This window comes from Trematomus bernacchii, unplaced genomic scaffold (assembly GCF_902827165.1).
Source record: "Trematomus bernacchii unplaced genomic scaffold, fTreBer1.1, whole genome shotgun sequence".
NCBI classification, from domain to species: domain Eukaryota; kingdom Metazoa; phylum Chordata; class Actinopteri; order Perciformes; family Nototheniidae; genus Trematomus; species Trematomus bernacchii.
Window position 1 is genome coordinate 8,402,685 of NW_022987641.1, and position 15,470 is coordinate 8,418,154.

Below are 15,470 nucleotides of genomic sequence, written 5' to 3' on the forward strand. Positions count from 1 at the left end.
CTGCCATTTTCAGAATAAAAGAAATGCAGTTTTAACCAGAAAGTGGCCATGTTTGTACTCTTGGTGGGCTGATTTTGACTACCATGACTAGAGTTGCGGCCATCGGCTATAGAGAGCACAAAATGAAAATGATTGCCTCTAATGTGGACAATTATTTTTCAAATAAATAGGCAATCTGTCCAATCGAGCACCCTAAATCGTCAAAATCGACCCAGAATTCATAAAAATCAGGCCACCGGGAGTACAAATGCTAGACTATGAGTCCAACCTACTGTACATCCGATCACTTGATGTCTGGTAACAATTGATATTTTTAACAGGGGATTCATGGGAAGAGTCAAGCAGAACCATGACAGAAACAAAGATGGAGATTAAAATGTAGCCTAAGCCTCTCACAAACACACAGCAGATCAGGAAGCAGCTAATTTATTTCACTACTTTCTGGATACGTTGCACAGTTCATGTTCACCCATTGACATTTCAAACATATTCAGGCGGGGGGGAAAGGTTCATTTCATTTGATCTGTCCCCCTTTCCGGGATCTGTTCCTTACATTACAAACTCACTGCTGATTAGCTGTCCCACTTAGTGTCTCGCCAGCCAATCAGGGCCCTGATTACAATCACATGAACCAGATTCCGGCCCAAAACGGGGCCACAGAATCATGAAGGCAATGCACTGTTCTTTAAACTAGGCTTTCACCTGAAATATTATATAATATTTAAAAAAAGAACATTGACAATATTCAATTAATTAAGCTATGCGATCAGGATGCCATTCAGGAGGAACTCATCGTACCAGCCGGCACTCAGGGAGAGTGCCCCCCCCCCCCCCCCCCTCCTCCATGCTACCCTGCGCTCTTTACAGTAGTTCCCCAGTCACATGATCTATGCAAAATAAAGGGCTCTTGCAGTACAATTTCTGATTGGGTAATTCTTTTTCTAACAAAATATCAAAATCTATAGAAAAAAATCTTCATCGTTCAATAAAAGGTAGAGATATCAAAAAAGAAAAGGTCGGCTCTCCGTTGTCTTTCAGTTTGGAGACCCAATTCCAGCCAGAGGAAATTGCACTTGAGCAGCTGAGTGTCTGTGAGGACGTCTGCGCGCCGCAGCGGGACCACCCTCATTTCTTGCGGGCGTGCTTGTATTTGTCCACGTAGGCCTTCACCAGGATGGCCACCTTACTGGAGTTCACCTCACCACTCTTGCTGTGGCACACCTAAGGAAAGATCACAGACACGCTCAAAACAAATCCTGTAAAGCTTGAGTCTCTATCGTTTTACGTCCCTATTCAATAGGATGGGCCATGAGGGGTTCTGTTTGGCCTTTCCAAAAGAAGTGCATTATCTAAAGGCTTTTTAAGAATCCAGTAGTGATACATTTGAAAAACACATCCCTTAGCCTCGTCTCTAGCGTAAACAAAGAGTATGTGAGCTCAGTAGCCTGACAGGCATGTTAGAATGACACTTCTTTTTAAATTAAACACAATATAACATGTATAAGAAATTGTCAGTGAAGCTTGTACCTTCTCTACCGCTTTACGGACGATCTCCTTGTACTCATCCTTGTTGATTTCATTCTTTTGGTAATACGGTTTGATGGCGTTTTTCACTTCATTGACAGCTCTTTCCTGGATCTGTTGTTTCAAAAACAAAGAGAGGAGATCAGGTATTTCTCTCAGAAAGAGAAACAGAGGTGTTTGTGTTCGGCTGGCAGCAGGTTACCTTCTCTTTTTTGGAGCTGTCAGCATGAGCCTTGCTGTGCTGGCCGGTGTAAGTGGTGGAGGAGGGATACACCTGGCTGGGTGCCGACTGGCAGTAGGTCGCTAAGGAAACACCAGCTTTGGTTGGGGTGGGAAGTAGGCCAGGTTTCCCATAACCCATTGTACTTGCCATCTAGGGATGAAATGACAGAAGAATGATTGTGGGAATGCTCTTAAGAACAGAATTTGTGTCTATTAATGTACATTGCCAGTATGTCATACCTGTGTGTTGTAGCCATCGGGATGAGCTGCTGCACCCTGGCTGCCTTGATGCATGGGTGGAGGAGGTGGGGGAGGAGGGGGGAGGCCTTGACCGCCGGCAGAGGGGCCCTGAAGCAGCGGTACGGCGGGGTACTGAGGAGGCATGGTGTACCCTGCTGCAGGCTGCAGGCTGACGGGCAGCGCCCCCCTCTGGCCCTGCTGGGGGAAGTGATGCTGCAGGACGTTGAGCTGAGGAGGACCCGCGTTCATCACGGGCCCCGGGGCGTTACCCGGGACCGCCTGGGAGGGAGGATCGCTTTTAGTCGCATCTGGAGAACAAGAGAAAACTATATTGAGAACATATTATCAATTTAATGGAAAACTAAAATGATTTAAAGTACTAAGGTATGTATGGAGAGATAAAGATTAGTTCATAATGAGTGAAATGTGTAGGAGATACAGGCTAAAAATAAAAGGTTATGTCAACTGCTAGCCTTAGAGAAAACTATTGAGAGAGTCTTAAAAAGGAATAAATAAATAAATAGTTCTTTCTTCTCAAATATAATAATACGTGGATGCCGGAGGGTAACCTAGGTTTATGCCTGTTCACGGTTCTGAGCTACAGCACCAATATCTTCCTCTGCTAGCCTCAAAGAGAACATTAATCCATGACTACTGTTCAGATAAAAGAGGGAACTTTAACTGACTTTTACATTTTCATTTCCTCAAGCACTAGTGTTTGAGATAAAGAAGTGGTTGTCACAGAAACTGAGCAGAGTCTGACCTGCTGCTGCCCCCGGCTGCTCCTCCTCCTGTCGGTTCCAGCCTCCTGGTCCTCCCCTCTCCCTCTTGGAGTAATAATCCTGAACGTCTGCGGGTAGTTTCCTTCTGACCGCCCAGCTGGACGCCGACGACCAGCCTGAGCGGTCGAGCATCGAGTCTCCTGAATCGGACTCTTTCCTCCGGCCACCGCCCCGGTTTTCGTTGAAGCGGCTGTATGCGTCAGTCCCTGAATTGTTGAAGCTGCGGTTGCCTCCCCCCCGGCCTGCGCCCCGGGACCCTCTGTTCCCACCACGGTCCTCCCAGCGTGAGCCCCCACTCTTGCTTTCGGCGTCACTCCGACTCTTTTCTGTAACCCAGTCAGGATTTTCCGACCACTGTTTGCGCTCAGGGGAACTTTCCGCCGGCACGCCATTTTCAGGCTGCCCAGCGTCGCTCTGATTTCTCCGTCCCTCGCCCCCGGACCCGTTGCCCTGCCCTGACCTCCAGCCGCCCCTACGCTCCCTCCTCTGGGGAGACTGCTCTCTGGAGGCCGGCCGCTCGGGGCTGGCCCCTCGTCTGTAGGATCGTGATCTGGACTGAGAGCTTGACCTGGATCGACTCTTGGAGCGCCGCCTCCTCCTCTCACGGCTGCGCTCCCTCCGAGACTGGTCTCTCTCACCGTCCCGGTCTCTGTCTCTCTCACCGTCACGGTCTCTCTCACCGTCACGGTCTCGGTCTCTCTCACCGTCCCGGTCTCGGTCTCTCTCACCGTCCCGGTCTCGGTCTCTCTCACCGTCCCGGTCTCGGTCTCTCTCACCGTCCCGGTCTCGGTCTCTTTCTCTGCTGCGGGCCCGGGACGAGCGGCTAGAGGGCGGGCTGCCGTCTCGCTCTCTGGAGCGGGAGCGCGATCGCCTGGACCCTTCTCGTTTTGATTCCTTCTTTGGTGACCAGGCCTTGGATGGGGAGTGGAAACGAGAGCGCCGCTGCTTGCCATTTTTCTTCTCCTGGCTTCTTTCTCTATCCTTGCTCCTTTCTCTATCCTTGCTCCTTTCTCTATCCTTGCTCCTTTCTCTCCCCCGGCTCCTTTCCCTCTCCCGGCTCTTTTCCCGTTGGTCCTTGCCACTCTTGTCCTTGGCGACTTGGCTTTCAGAAGCAGGAGTCTCTGCCGCGGCTGAGGCGTCCCCCTCCTTCGGACTGTTGCTATGTTCCATCGTGGGGGAACTGCAGTCCATGGGCACAACCTTAGTGTCATCCTCGGTTCCCTTCCTTGAGCTGTCGTCTACTAAAGGCTCTTCTGACCCCGATGCTTTCAAATCATTTTCGTCAGAGGCTTTTGATTCTGGAACATCTGGATTGTTCTGCGAGTCGGAGGCCGGTTGTGGAGAATTCTCACATGATTCAGCCTCCTTTGAAGAACCTTCATTGTTGGCTTCTACTGAGGCCGCACAAATCTCCATGTCGTCATCCTGGTCATCACCGTGCGGGGACATCAGGTCGCCCAGCAGAGCGTTGTCAGAGGGTGATGGAGAAGTCCTTTTCTCTGAGCCAGAGGGTGATGGTGAACGCCTTTTCTCTGATTCAGAGGGTGACGGTGAGCGCCTTTTCTCTGATTCAGAGGGTGACGGTGAGCGCCTTTTCTCCGAGTCAGAGGGTGACGGTGGAGGACTTTTCTCCGAGTCAGAGGGTGACGGTGGAGGACTTTTGTCACAGATGTCTCCTCCAGAGGACGCGGGGCTTGCTGGCTCTTCCTCCTCCCTCTTGCTCTGTTCGCCCTCGGAGCAGGAACCGGGGCTGTATGGAGCTGAGTCTGGTTTCTGTTCATTAGACTCTTCCTGAGTCTCGTCACTGTCCAGCCCCACGTCGTTCCCGGAGGGTTCAGCGCCTCCTCGCTCATTAGGGGAGTCGATAGTGTCGTGGTCTTCATTTAGACTCCCCTCAGCGTCAGACTGTTGCTGATCCAAGTTTTTTTTCTCTTCTTCCTCCTTCTCGGCGTTGTCGCACCCATCTGCCTCCTCCTCTTCCTCGTCTTCACTTGCCGTGGGACTGCTCACGACTTGGGCAGATTTCTTTTTCCTTGGCGCGGCTTTTCTTTTCCCTCCGGCCTTCCGGTTTGTGACCTGTTTTCCCTTCCTCTTGGCCGGTGTCTGCGATGCCTTGCCCGGCTTGGTGGGCTGTGAGGGGGCCGAGTCAGAGTCAGACGAAGAGGGCTGCGGCGGTGATGAAGGGTCAGACACAGGAGCCTCTTCCTGGCTCTTACTGTTGCGTCCGGACCGCCGGGATGGTAGAGACTTGGCCTCTTTGGTGGGAGCTTTGGAGGTTGAAGCTCGCCCGCCTCTCTTCTCGCCTCCTTTGGGACACGTGATGGCGCAGACAACACCCTGAAACACTGCGGGAGAGAAACCATGAGCATTTACAGGTACAGAGGCCAAACATTTCCATTATAAATCAGGTAAACGATATTCCTTCGTTTATCAGAATCAGAATACCTTCATTAGTCCCACAGAGGGGAAATGTACGTTGTTACAGCAGAAAAAGAGCCTTACATCCTTTTTATAGACTCACCAAAATGACCGGGACCGCAAGGTGACGGGGAGGAAAAGGGAGATGGAAACGGGCTCTGGTTCCAACCGGATGGATGGAAGCTTTGCCTGTAAAGTGAGAAATATACACACACAAAAACTATTTAGGTCAAAAGATACCATCCCATCCATTACTTCTCTGTCAATTACAAAAGCCAAACAGTTAATTGAATTTTCTTTCAGCGACTGCATAAGTAATACAACTTATTCCTGCATTTCTATATCTTCTTCATTTTATTACACAGGGGTACTGATTTGTTTCTCTCTCCGTTTCTTTTAACCTCTTTTCTTCTCTTGCGCCGTATTCTTGTAGATTTCTTGATGTATTGTGATGGAGTAACAGACAAAATATGTGTTTTTGTTTTGCAACAGCTAACATTGTGTTAATTGGATTTCTTTTTGCGGATTGATGTGACTGCACTACGTCCCTTGATCAAATCGTCCTTAGCAATGGTCTGCTATAATCCTAGCAGTGCGACCAATCAGAATCGAGTATTCAACTAAGCCGTGCGATAGTGTTTTGTCATTGTAAAACTTAAGAAACTAGATTTGAGCCGAAGTGCCAGAGGGACAGGAGTGATGCATGTGCCCGGTTGGACAGATATTATATTAAATATTACATAAGTTAGGTTGTGCTTTAAAAAAAAAGTATTATGACCAAAAAAAACAGGACATATATGAAACCAACAATTAACACAGACAATATTCTGCAGTTAATGTTGTTCCCCGTCAACACACGCAATCTTTTCATCACACATGATTAGTGTTGGGTGTAACGCGTTACTGTAATAAAATTACATTTGTCGGTAACGGAGTAATGTAACGCGTTACTGTTATAAATTCAGTAATCATACTACAGTTACTAACATTGCGCGAAACATGTTACTGTTATAAATTCAGTAATCACACTATAGTTACTAACATTGCGCGAACAAATGACTAGATTCTCCCTTTGACAGACTAGACTAGTAGTTACTACATTATTCAGAAGTTTACAGTAACTTTGGATAATAAAACGGCGGGTTTAATAAACGGAGCCTCTCTTTTCCTCTCCCTCTCCTGACAGCCTGTCTGTGTCTCATGCAGCTCGCTGATCCAGTGAATGAGTGACCCGACACACAACAGTAAATAATAAACATATTTATAACTAGTTTAGCTAGTTCCAGGGGTAGATAAGATAGGTCTAACTTTTAACAATTTTAAATATTTCAAGTCACTAGAGGGATTTCCGCCGCAGGTTTATATTTTCGTAACATTTGCGCGACTTGTCCACATGCAACTGTCACAGGAGTTGTGCTGCAGTGCAGACAGAGACATCAAGTTATAACTTTCGAGAGGTGGAGGTATGCCCATTATTTTACATTTGTCAGAAGAAAGGACAGGAATGTGACGGTAAGGTGCACTGCTGCAAACACAACATCAAACCTCTCCAAGCACCTGCAAAGGCAACATGCTAACACGAAGCTAGTAGCTAAAGACCCCCCAACCCAGAGTGATGATGTTGAGTGTGTGCCGACTCCAAACAAGCAGCACAAACTAGAATTGTCACCGTTATTAACTTGTGTTATGTCTTCCTTATTGCAATAGTAATTGTCATATGTGTGCACATGTAGGCCTAAGTTTTACGTTTTAGCTATAGGCTGTTGCTGAGTAACGCAAAAGTAATGTAAAGAGTAACGAGTTACTTTATGTAGAGAGTAACGAAGTAAAGTAATATACCAACAATGTTGCATCACACCGATTCAAGTGTTTGTTAGACTTCCCTCACAACGTTGTGCAATAACAACTACAGGTAACGTTTCTATGACTCAGGATAACTGACTCCCCAACACACAGACAGAGAGGGTTATGTCAGCAACAGTAAGCCTTCACTTTCTGATCAATCGGCCACTGATATTCATTTCATATAGGTTGATCGAGGTCTCTATAAAAGCCTGTCAGATCTAATAGACCTTGTGCAGATACTGTGCCAAATGATCATTAAACATAAAGATTGAAGCACCTTTCTTCAGTTTGTTCCATCTGGCTCTCAAAGCAAGACTTACAAAACAAATCACATCTTCCTGAATCAGAGGCCTGTACTACGAAGCCGGTTCAACCTAACCTGGATATGTTTGAGTTAGCCGGGTTGGCCCAATCCAAAACATACGTGCTCTCGCTAAGCGGTCCTACGACGTGGGTTATCAAGTGGATCGCTCAAGCCAGCCGTGTCCTATCTAGTTAGGTGCGCGTTCACATGAGAGGGGTGGTATTTGGAGCATTCGACCAATCACAAACATGGACAAGCGTACTGACAGCGCAGCGTCATACTTCCTGAATGAAAAGTGAACTTTAATATTAGACATATGAAGAAGTTAAACTTTAAACATCCATGACTTAAACACTTTATCCAGGATAAAAGCCACATAGCTGCACCTGCAAGGTGAATACAGCTGGTAAAAGAAAAAGTGTTTGAATGCGTACATTAACAGGTTTATGAAATCACTGCCCCGTCCAAGACACGAGTGGATCTGACTTTAATTAGGAGAATTTGACTCGAGTGTTTCGTCAACTTAATGTGTTGCTTAAAATAATACTTCTGCATACAGTATGTGACACTGTGAGTGTTGCACGGCCAGATACGGCTCAAGAAGCTGACTCAGATAAGGAAATATATGATACATTATGATGTGATATGATATGAATGATAATGGGACACATCGACGTCTGCACTCACAGTGCCGCGGACTGTACTTAATGTTACTCTGATCCGGTTACTTATGTCGTGGCAGATATTTAAGTAAGCTTTCTTAACGCTAATATTATAATAGTCAGATTGCTCTGAAGATGGGAGGGGATATTCTATTAATGTTCACGTTCACACAGTCTGTGATTTCCTTTCTCCTGTAATATGACTTGATAGCTTTAAACTCCTCACACTGAGCTCTGATTGGTCAGCAGACAGTGCTTTCACTGAGTTGATCTCTTAGCCTGCAACCTAACCTGCTCCGGAGCAGGTTAGCCGCTCAGCATAAGTTACCATGGAGATCTAGCCCGCTAAAAAGAGAACCAGCGTCGTAGGACCGGAAACCCAGAGTTTTCCCTGAAGTTAGCCCGATAAGCGAAAATCCGGCTTCGTAGTACAGGCCTCTGGTGTTACTCATTTTCAATTGGTCTTTGTATATATATATATATATATATATATATATATATATATATATATATATATATATATATATATATATCTTACTCTGGTGCCACTTAAATTAAACTGGACATAAATGAGAGAACTTGTTTAGCGTGAAAACTTCATAACAGCAGCAGCCATAGGAGCAGTGTAAGGGCTCAGCTGTGATGTCATTACCTGAAGGGGCCGTTAGCAGGGATGGGCGCCGCAGCAGAGAGCCACGGACAGTCCTGCGCCTGAGCTTTACACTGTGTCATTACGCTGTCATACGGGACGTCCTCCCACACAGGCTCTGCCCTGCAGGAGCAGAACAGAAGAGTTCATAAGGAAGCACAAAGAAAGTACAACAAGATGACTCAGACTCTGGTCAATCTTAAATTATTTATCATAATTCATGGAGTTATGTAATAACTCATCACTGAAGGAAGCTTACATGTGCTCCGTGGATGTAGTTGTTATTGAGACACATGGAGACGATGACCAAGCGCAGCACTCTGTTCCTCTCACCTGAAATCATATGAAAGCTGATAAGACTCAAACACTTAAGGCAACACAAAAAAGGCAACTACAAAAAAGGAAGTCATGAAAAACACCTTTTTTCTGCTCAGTGAGGAGTGGCCATCGTCGTTACATTTCCTAACAAGACCTTTCGTTTTAGCGTCAGCCGTCCTCTCCACCTTTTGCCGTCTCAGTCTTCTTGCAGCCTTACTTCTGAAAAGAAACAAAAACGAAATGATTCTCAAGCGGATTTCATAGTTACATTAGAGATCATGCCAGCCAATTTGATTTTGCTACATTAGGTGTCCATGATTAATGATTGATATCCTATTAAGTAATTTCTCTGTAAAGACCTTTGAGACGGGCTAACCATTTGATTGTAAAAAAAAACGTGTTGACACTTACTTGAGACAGACTTTCTGTTCTGGGTTTCTACAGTAGCAACGCTCAGCTTCGGGTTGAGTCGCACGTTTCCTTACAGGAACCTTCGAACAACGAAAAGAAGCACATTTCATTTTGGGGCCACAATTTGCAAAACTGTGCCCGTCATAGAAGTCAGACCTGGCTTTGTTTAAAAAAGTCAAGAACAGATTGTATGTATTCCATCATATACTGTCTTTTAACAGCTAAAACGACTGACAGGCTCAATGAATATGGTATTTTCCAAAACAACCTCTCCAAATCAAACAACTGCATATATAAATTGTAATTGGGTGCCGGGTCAAAGGCAGCCGTCCATGAGGAAGCTACCAAAATGGCAGACACCAACATAAAAATTACAAATACAAGGGTGCAACGCTTGTTCCAAAAGCTGGGGTTGGCTTCCCCTACTGGTGAGCTCAATAACCTTAACAGGCTCGGCAAACTTTGAATGTTCTGATAACAAACTGCAGCGGTATAATCCTAACATTACTGCCTTTAAAAAAAACCCACTTTTTAAATGGTTGGATTAGGAAAACAACAGCAGCCACTGGCCTCTTCTGAACCACAGATGTATTATAACTATGACGGAGAAAAGGCAGACGCACCTGCACACAGCTGAGATTCCCGTCCCATCTGTAAACATTAGTGAAAGGTCTTCTGTCCACCGGGCAGGACGGAGACATCTGCAACTACAAAATTAATCAAAACAGTTAGAAAATATCAAACAATTACTGTAAAAATAAATATAGGTCTTAAGAGCCTTTTTTACTATACAACAAATTGTATAATTCACATCATCAGTTCAAACAGTTTTCACGGATAGTCACCTCTGCCCATGTGAGGAGACATCTGAGGCAGAAGACGTGGCAGCAGCTGTCGGGCACGGCGAGCTCGCCTCCAGCCAGGACGCAGAGGCAGATAGGACACCTCTCCGCCTCCTCAGCGTCCCCCCCATCAGGCGGGCCCTGGCCTCCTAAACACCAACACAAGTTTTAAATTATTGATGTTTTCTACTTAGTGTGAGCAGAAGTAAGCTGCACTTATATCCAGCTTTAGCAATGTAGGGAGGTTAAACTACAACTGATAATTCATACTGCTCATGCAACAGATATCCCAACATTTGCCTGACAACACCCTTGAGTGTGTAAAGTCTCACCACTTCCAGCTCCAGTCATGTCTGCCCCGGGCTCACCTGATCACTGCAAAACAAAGAAGAGGAGAAGGTGACTGTGACGCAAATGACAGGAACTGATTATGTGCACTTTGTTGTCATTTTGTTCAGCCCTCAGGAAAATGTCATTCAAAGACATGAAAGAAAATTAGGGATGCTCCGATCGATCTGTCACCGATCGAGATCTGCCACCGATCGAGATCTGCCGATACTCATTACATGTCATTTGTTAGACGCTTTTATCCAAAGCGACTTACATACATTCAGTACTGAGGACAATCCCCACAGGAGCAATTTGGGGTGAAGTGTCTTGCCCAGGGACACAATGACATGCTGACTGCAGTGGGACTCGAACTTGCTACCCCCTGATTCAAAGTCCAGCACTCTATCCACTGAGCCACTCACTCTCTACCGATCGATCGGTGCACTCTAAACATGCCGATCGCATGACGTAACATACATGACACTTTTCTCTGTACGCGGCAAAACAAGCTCGCCAAAATGGCTTCACCGGTCTGGCATTATTTTAAGGTGTCCGAAAAAGACAGTAAAATAGCGGTATGCAACGTGTGTGTGAAGCAGAAATCCTGCAGCTCCACCCGCTGTGACGGACCGGTGAGCGGAGCAACACACACAAGAGTTAGACCTAACACTTAGCTATTTTATCTACCTCTGGAACAAGCTAAACTAGTTATAAATATATTTATTCTTCACTGTCGGGTCACTCATTACTGGATCAGTGAGCTGCATGAGACGATACTGACGGGCTGTCAGGAGAGGGAGAGAGGGGGAGAGAGAGGGGGAGAGAAAGAGGGAGAGAGGAAAAGAGAGCGCTTCCGCTCATTTCTCCCGTGTTATTATCCAAAGTGAATGTAAACTTGAATAATGTACATAATTTGAATGTAATAATTAAGTTTTTTGTTGTTTGTGGAAGCTCCAGTGAATGAGCCCCATTAACTGAGTTTTAAACGTCACTTTAAATGGAAGATTTAAAGTGACGTTTAAATCTTCCATTTAGGCCCCACCCACTCGATCGGATCGGCGATCGGTATCGGCCGATACTGATTCCGGCGATCGGCCCCAAAATTGGTGATCGGAGCATCCCTAAAGAAAATACTGTAAAAGACTAAAGTTATTTGAAACCTGTTAGATTGTCCCGTTTACATTTACTACAGGACCAGTGGTTGGCAATCAGTTCACTGTGTTTCCCTCCTATTTTTGCAAGAGTGGCTTCAAAATGGCCCGGACACCTGAAGTGGATCGCTGCTGAGGCTACCAGATGTACAGAGGCCTCAAATATTACAGATTTAACATATTTATTTTGCTCTCAAGATGCACCTGATTGATGCATTTCATCCTTGGTACCAGGATAGTGATTGCTTGTTTCCTGCATGTTTGTGTTTAGCTCAGCCTCTGAAATCAGTCATGATAGTAAATGCAGTCGGTAGAAGCAATACATCCCTCAGTGCGCTGTATTGATTGAGCAGGTACAGCATTCAGCACTGTCATTCTGGGTGACGTAGTTGTATGCTAGGAAGAACTATAAACTGCTTAAGCTTGGATTTCTGGTCTAAACGTCTGGGTGCCTCTAACTCAGGGGTGTCCAAACTACAGCCCGGGGGCCAAATGCGGCCCATTTTTAATCGGCCCTCAGCAAATTCAAAAAGTATAATGAAATATGGCCTACAAATGAAACATCTACTATTGTAGTTCTTAAATATATAACACAGTATTCATGTGTTAATAAGCCACATTTTTCAATAAATTCAGTCAATTAAAGTTGAAAAAAAGGTCTAACTCATCTTAGTTGATAAGAAAAAAGCCCAATAAGACATTTACATAACAACCTTGAAATATACCCTTAATATTTCCTCTTACTATAAGTAATCCGAGCCTCCTGTTTTAAGGAATGAGCTGCCAACACAATAAATGAAACCCTACGGAGAGCTGTGTGTTTTTTTCATCAATATTAACCATAATTTACCTAAATTTGATTGATTTTTCTAACTTAGATGAGGCAATATACCTCTAGTGAGCGGCCCAGCCCTTCGTATATATTTTTCTGTATGTGGCCCTCGGTGAAAAAGGTTAGGACAACCCTGCTCTAAATGATGCTAGGAAGATATTTTTTCTGTACTTTTCACTTGTTTTAATTGCAAAAATGGTATCCCGAGATGCAAAGGATGTGGTGGACCAGGAAACATTTTAAAGCATTTGTGCTGACTCGGATATTCAGCCATATGTGTCCAAGCAAAAGTCCACGGCCAAAGAAATACAGAGGAGAGAGGCTGAGGCTGAAGAGGAAACAGCAGGCAGGGACCCTGGGCGTCTGAAGCTCGCTCCCAATGCATCCTGGTACATGGACCTGTCGGCTGCGTAAGAGTGAGATTCCGCTTTCTCTGTCAATATAACACAGACTGAAGAATGTACTGCTTGCACTGACTGGACATCCACAAGGAAAAGCGTGGACTTTTCTCTCTCCAGAAATAAAGCCACATTGCCATCTCCTTTGGAAATGACACTTGTGGTTTAAATGGTGATTACTTAATTAATCAGCAATAATCAACAAATTGATGTCTTCTGCTCAAAGCACATTTGCTTTTTTTGGACTAATTTGCAGACTCATTTAAAGCATAATTGAAAAGGATCCCCTAATTTGAAGTTATAACAATTTAAGTTGGCAAAACAATCAATATATTTTGTTCACTTTTTATTGGAAAAATTATGGAATGGGTAGTTTCTAAAATGTATTTTGCTCAATGTTTGAGAATATTACTACTCATAATTTAAAAATCCATATGTAGGGATGATATAATTGAGTGAACTTGAAACATTTGAAATTATTTATAGTCTGACTCACTTACTCTTAGTAAGTGGCCTAAAACCACAGAGCTACTAACCAGATTTGTGATCAAGTGTGAGTGATCAACTCTGATTACTACTTCCAGTTTTGTTTTCAACCTGAATGTTATTTACCTCCAGAGTCTTGGTGAACAAACATATATCCAGCTGACTTCTAGCCTTAACTTGAGACTTAAACTGAGAATGATATATGATCTGGAACCATTCTTTGCTTCATCAATTTCATTATGTAGATCTTCAAATGTGAAACTTGTTCAACAGACTCATACCCACGGTTTCATTTCCAAACACAGGCGATTAGTCACTAGCCTTGTGCTAAAACTGTCACTATAATGTTTCCATCTACAGAATAACTAGTACACCTGAAATTCTCAAACAAAAGCCCAACGCCACATAACATTATTCTGTAAATGCACATTACATTATATGATAGATGAGGCTAGCGGGCAGATAGTTATTGAAGCTTGTTGGCGTTCGGCGCCAGCACGGCCTGGCTGCAGGAGACACAAAATTAGCCCAACTTGATCAACCAGTGCCAACACGACGATGACAACATGATTGTTGTTGGTTAGCTAGACAGCTATAGCTAGCTAAAAACACAGCCACGCAAGAGCTAGCGTGTTGTTGTTGTTATCACTGCAGCAAATACTTTATAATATTAGTCACAGCTATTGCACTGAAGGTCACAAGTTAGCTAGCTAGCTCTCAATGTAGCTCAGAGCTATCTAGCTGGTTTGAACAACAGCACCTTCTTGCGTCGCTTTTAGCTTGCTAGCAGTTAGCTCCAGTTAGCTAGCGGTAAGTCTCGTTACTTACCTTTAAGTGTTGCTGAAGCTGACGTGCACCTGGTAAACTGGTTTTCCAAGCACCTGCAATGAAATGCTGACGAATAGCACTATTCGGTGATTGTTTTGGCTAAAAACGGAGCGTAGCATTCAGAAAGTCTCAGCCACATGTCTCGCGGTCTGTGGGGCTGAGAGTTGGAGCCGCTGGCGCCCCCCAGCGGAGCCGCCGAGCATTACACCGAAGAGTGGATTTGATTTATTACAGGGCAAGTGCTGCGACCATAGACTGGCAGCAACAGGTGGAACAGCTGCCTACTACATGGACATAATGGAGTAGTGAACGTTATTTCAATTCAAACACTATATGTTGCAGTACCTTTTTAGAGGTTCAACTACATGTATTTTTGCATAATGATCCAACTAGTTAAATTAACGTTTTGCCTTTTATTTTTTATTAAATTGTGTTCCATTTGATCACATGGCATTCCAAATACATCATAAGGTTTGTTTAGCTCTTTCCTTTAACCCAAAGAAAAACATATACATTGGTGAAGGAAATAAATGCATTAAAAGGCCTTTTTCATGGGGGACAACATAGATATGTCACATAAGAAAAGCCCTTGTGTACAAAATTATAAATACACTATAGCCAAATTCCATTTAGCGCTTTGGCTTTAGGTGCTGGTGTCACTTAATGGAACTTTTGAACAAAAAGGGGCCATAACTAATGTTATTGGTGTTTACTATCCTCCAATTCAATGTAGTGCCCCGAATGCCTGCATCATATACATTAATCTTTTTGAATTATTTAATTCAGTCATTGAACAAATTATTTATATAAGAGCCAAGATCTCCAATGCATCTTCCATATGCTTACCTATTTTATATTCCAGGTCATCCCTCCAAGGGGCAGTATTACCCCCTCCTTATTGCACTATGTGTCTCTTAGTGAAAAGAATAGCTTAATCCCATCACTACTATCAGTGTTTACTTCAAGTTTATATTCTACATTCTCAAGCTTTTCTATCCCCTTCTCTCTACGCACATAACTATTACTGTGCAGTCTGAAACCATTCCCCACACATAGCGAACTCTGCAATGCAAAACTATGCATGATAAACTCATTACCAACCTGAAATCTTGTTGGCCTTCCATCATTCAGCAACAGAACAGAATATGTTTCCATGAAATCTTCTAAAAAGGCTGCAATCCTCTCTCCTCATAAAATGGATCAAGAGCTATTTCCCCTGGTTAGAGAA

General features: G+C 44.3%; 1 protein-coding gene across 1 annotated transcript; it reads right to left on the reverse strand.

Annotated features, from left to right (window-relative positions):
• Positions 1-829: 829 nt before the first annotated feature.
• Positions 830-14,406, reverse strand: scaf11 (SR-related CTD-associated factor 11). The gene is made up of 14 exons (XM_034133473.1): positions 14,243-14,406; positions 10,550-10,592; positions 10,221-10,366; positions 9,999-10,082; positions 9,376-9,455; positions 9,066-9,183; positions 8,906-8,979; positions 8,650-8,769; positions 5,290-5,375; positions 2,750-5,113; positions 1,987-2,294; positions 1,727-1,897; positions 1,528-1,638; positions 830-1,221 (listed from the first exon to the last, which is right to left on the reverse strand). Exons 2-14 carry the CDS (start codon positions 10,566-10,568, stop codon positions 1,126-1,128), a joined length of 3,777 nt encoding a protein of 1,258 aa, XP_033989364.1. The 5' UTR covers positions 10,569-10,592; positions 14,243-14,406; the 3' UTR covers positions 830-1,125.
• Positions 14,407-15,470: the final 1,064 nt, after the last annotated feature.

Excerpts from the sequence above, each read along its gene's own strand:
- scaf11 (XM_034133473.1), bottom strand. Across the intron at positions 9,184-9,375 it reads GAACAGAAAGTCTGTCTCAA|AAGTAAGGCTGCAAGAAGAC; the intron begins GTAAGTGTCAAC and ends GTTTCTTTTCAG. Across the intron at positions 1,222-1,527 it reads TCCGTAAAGCGGTAGAGAAG|GTGTGCCACAGCAAGAGTGG; the intron begins GTACAAGCTTCA and ends ATCTTTCCTTAG.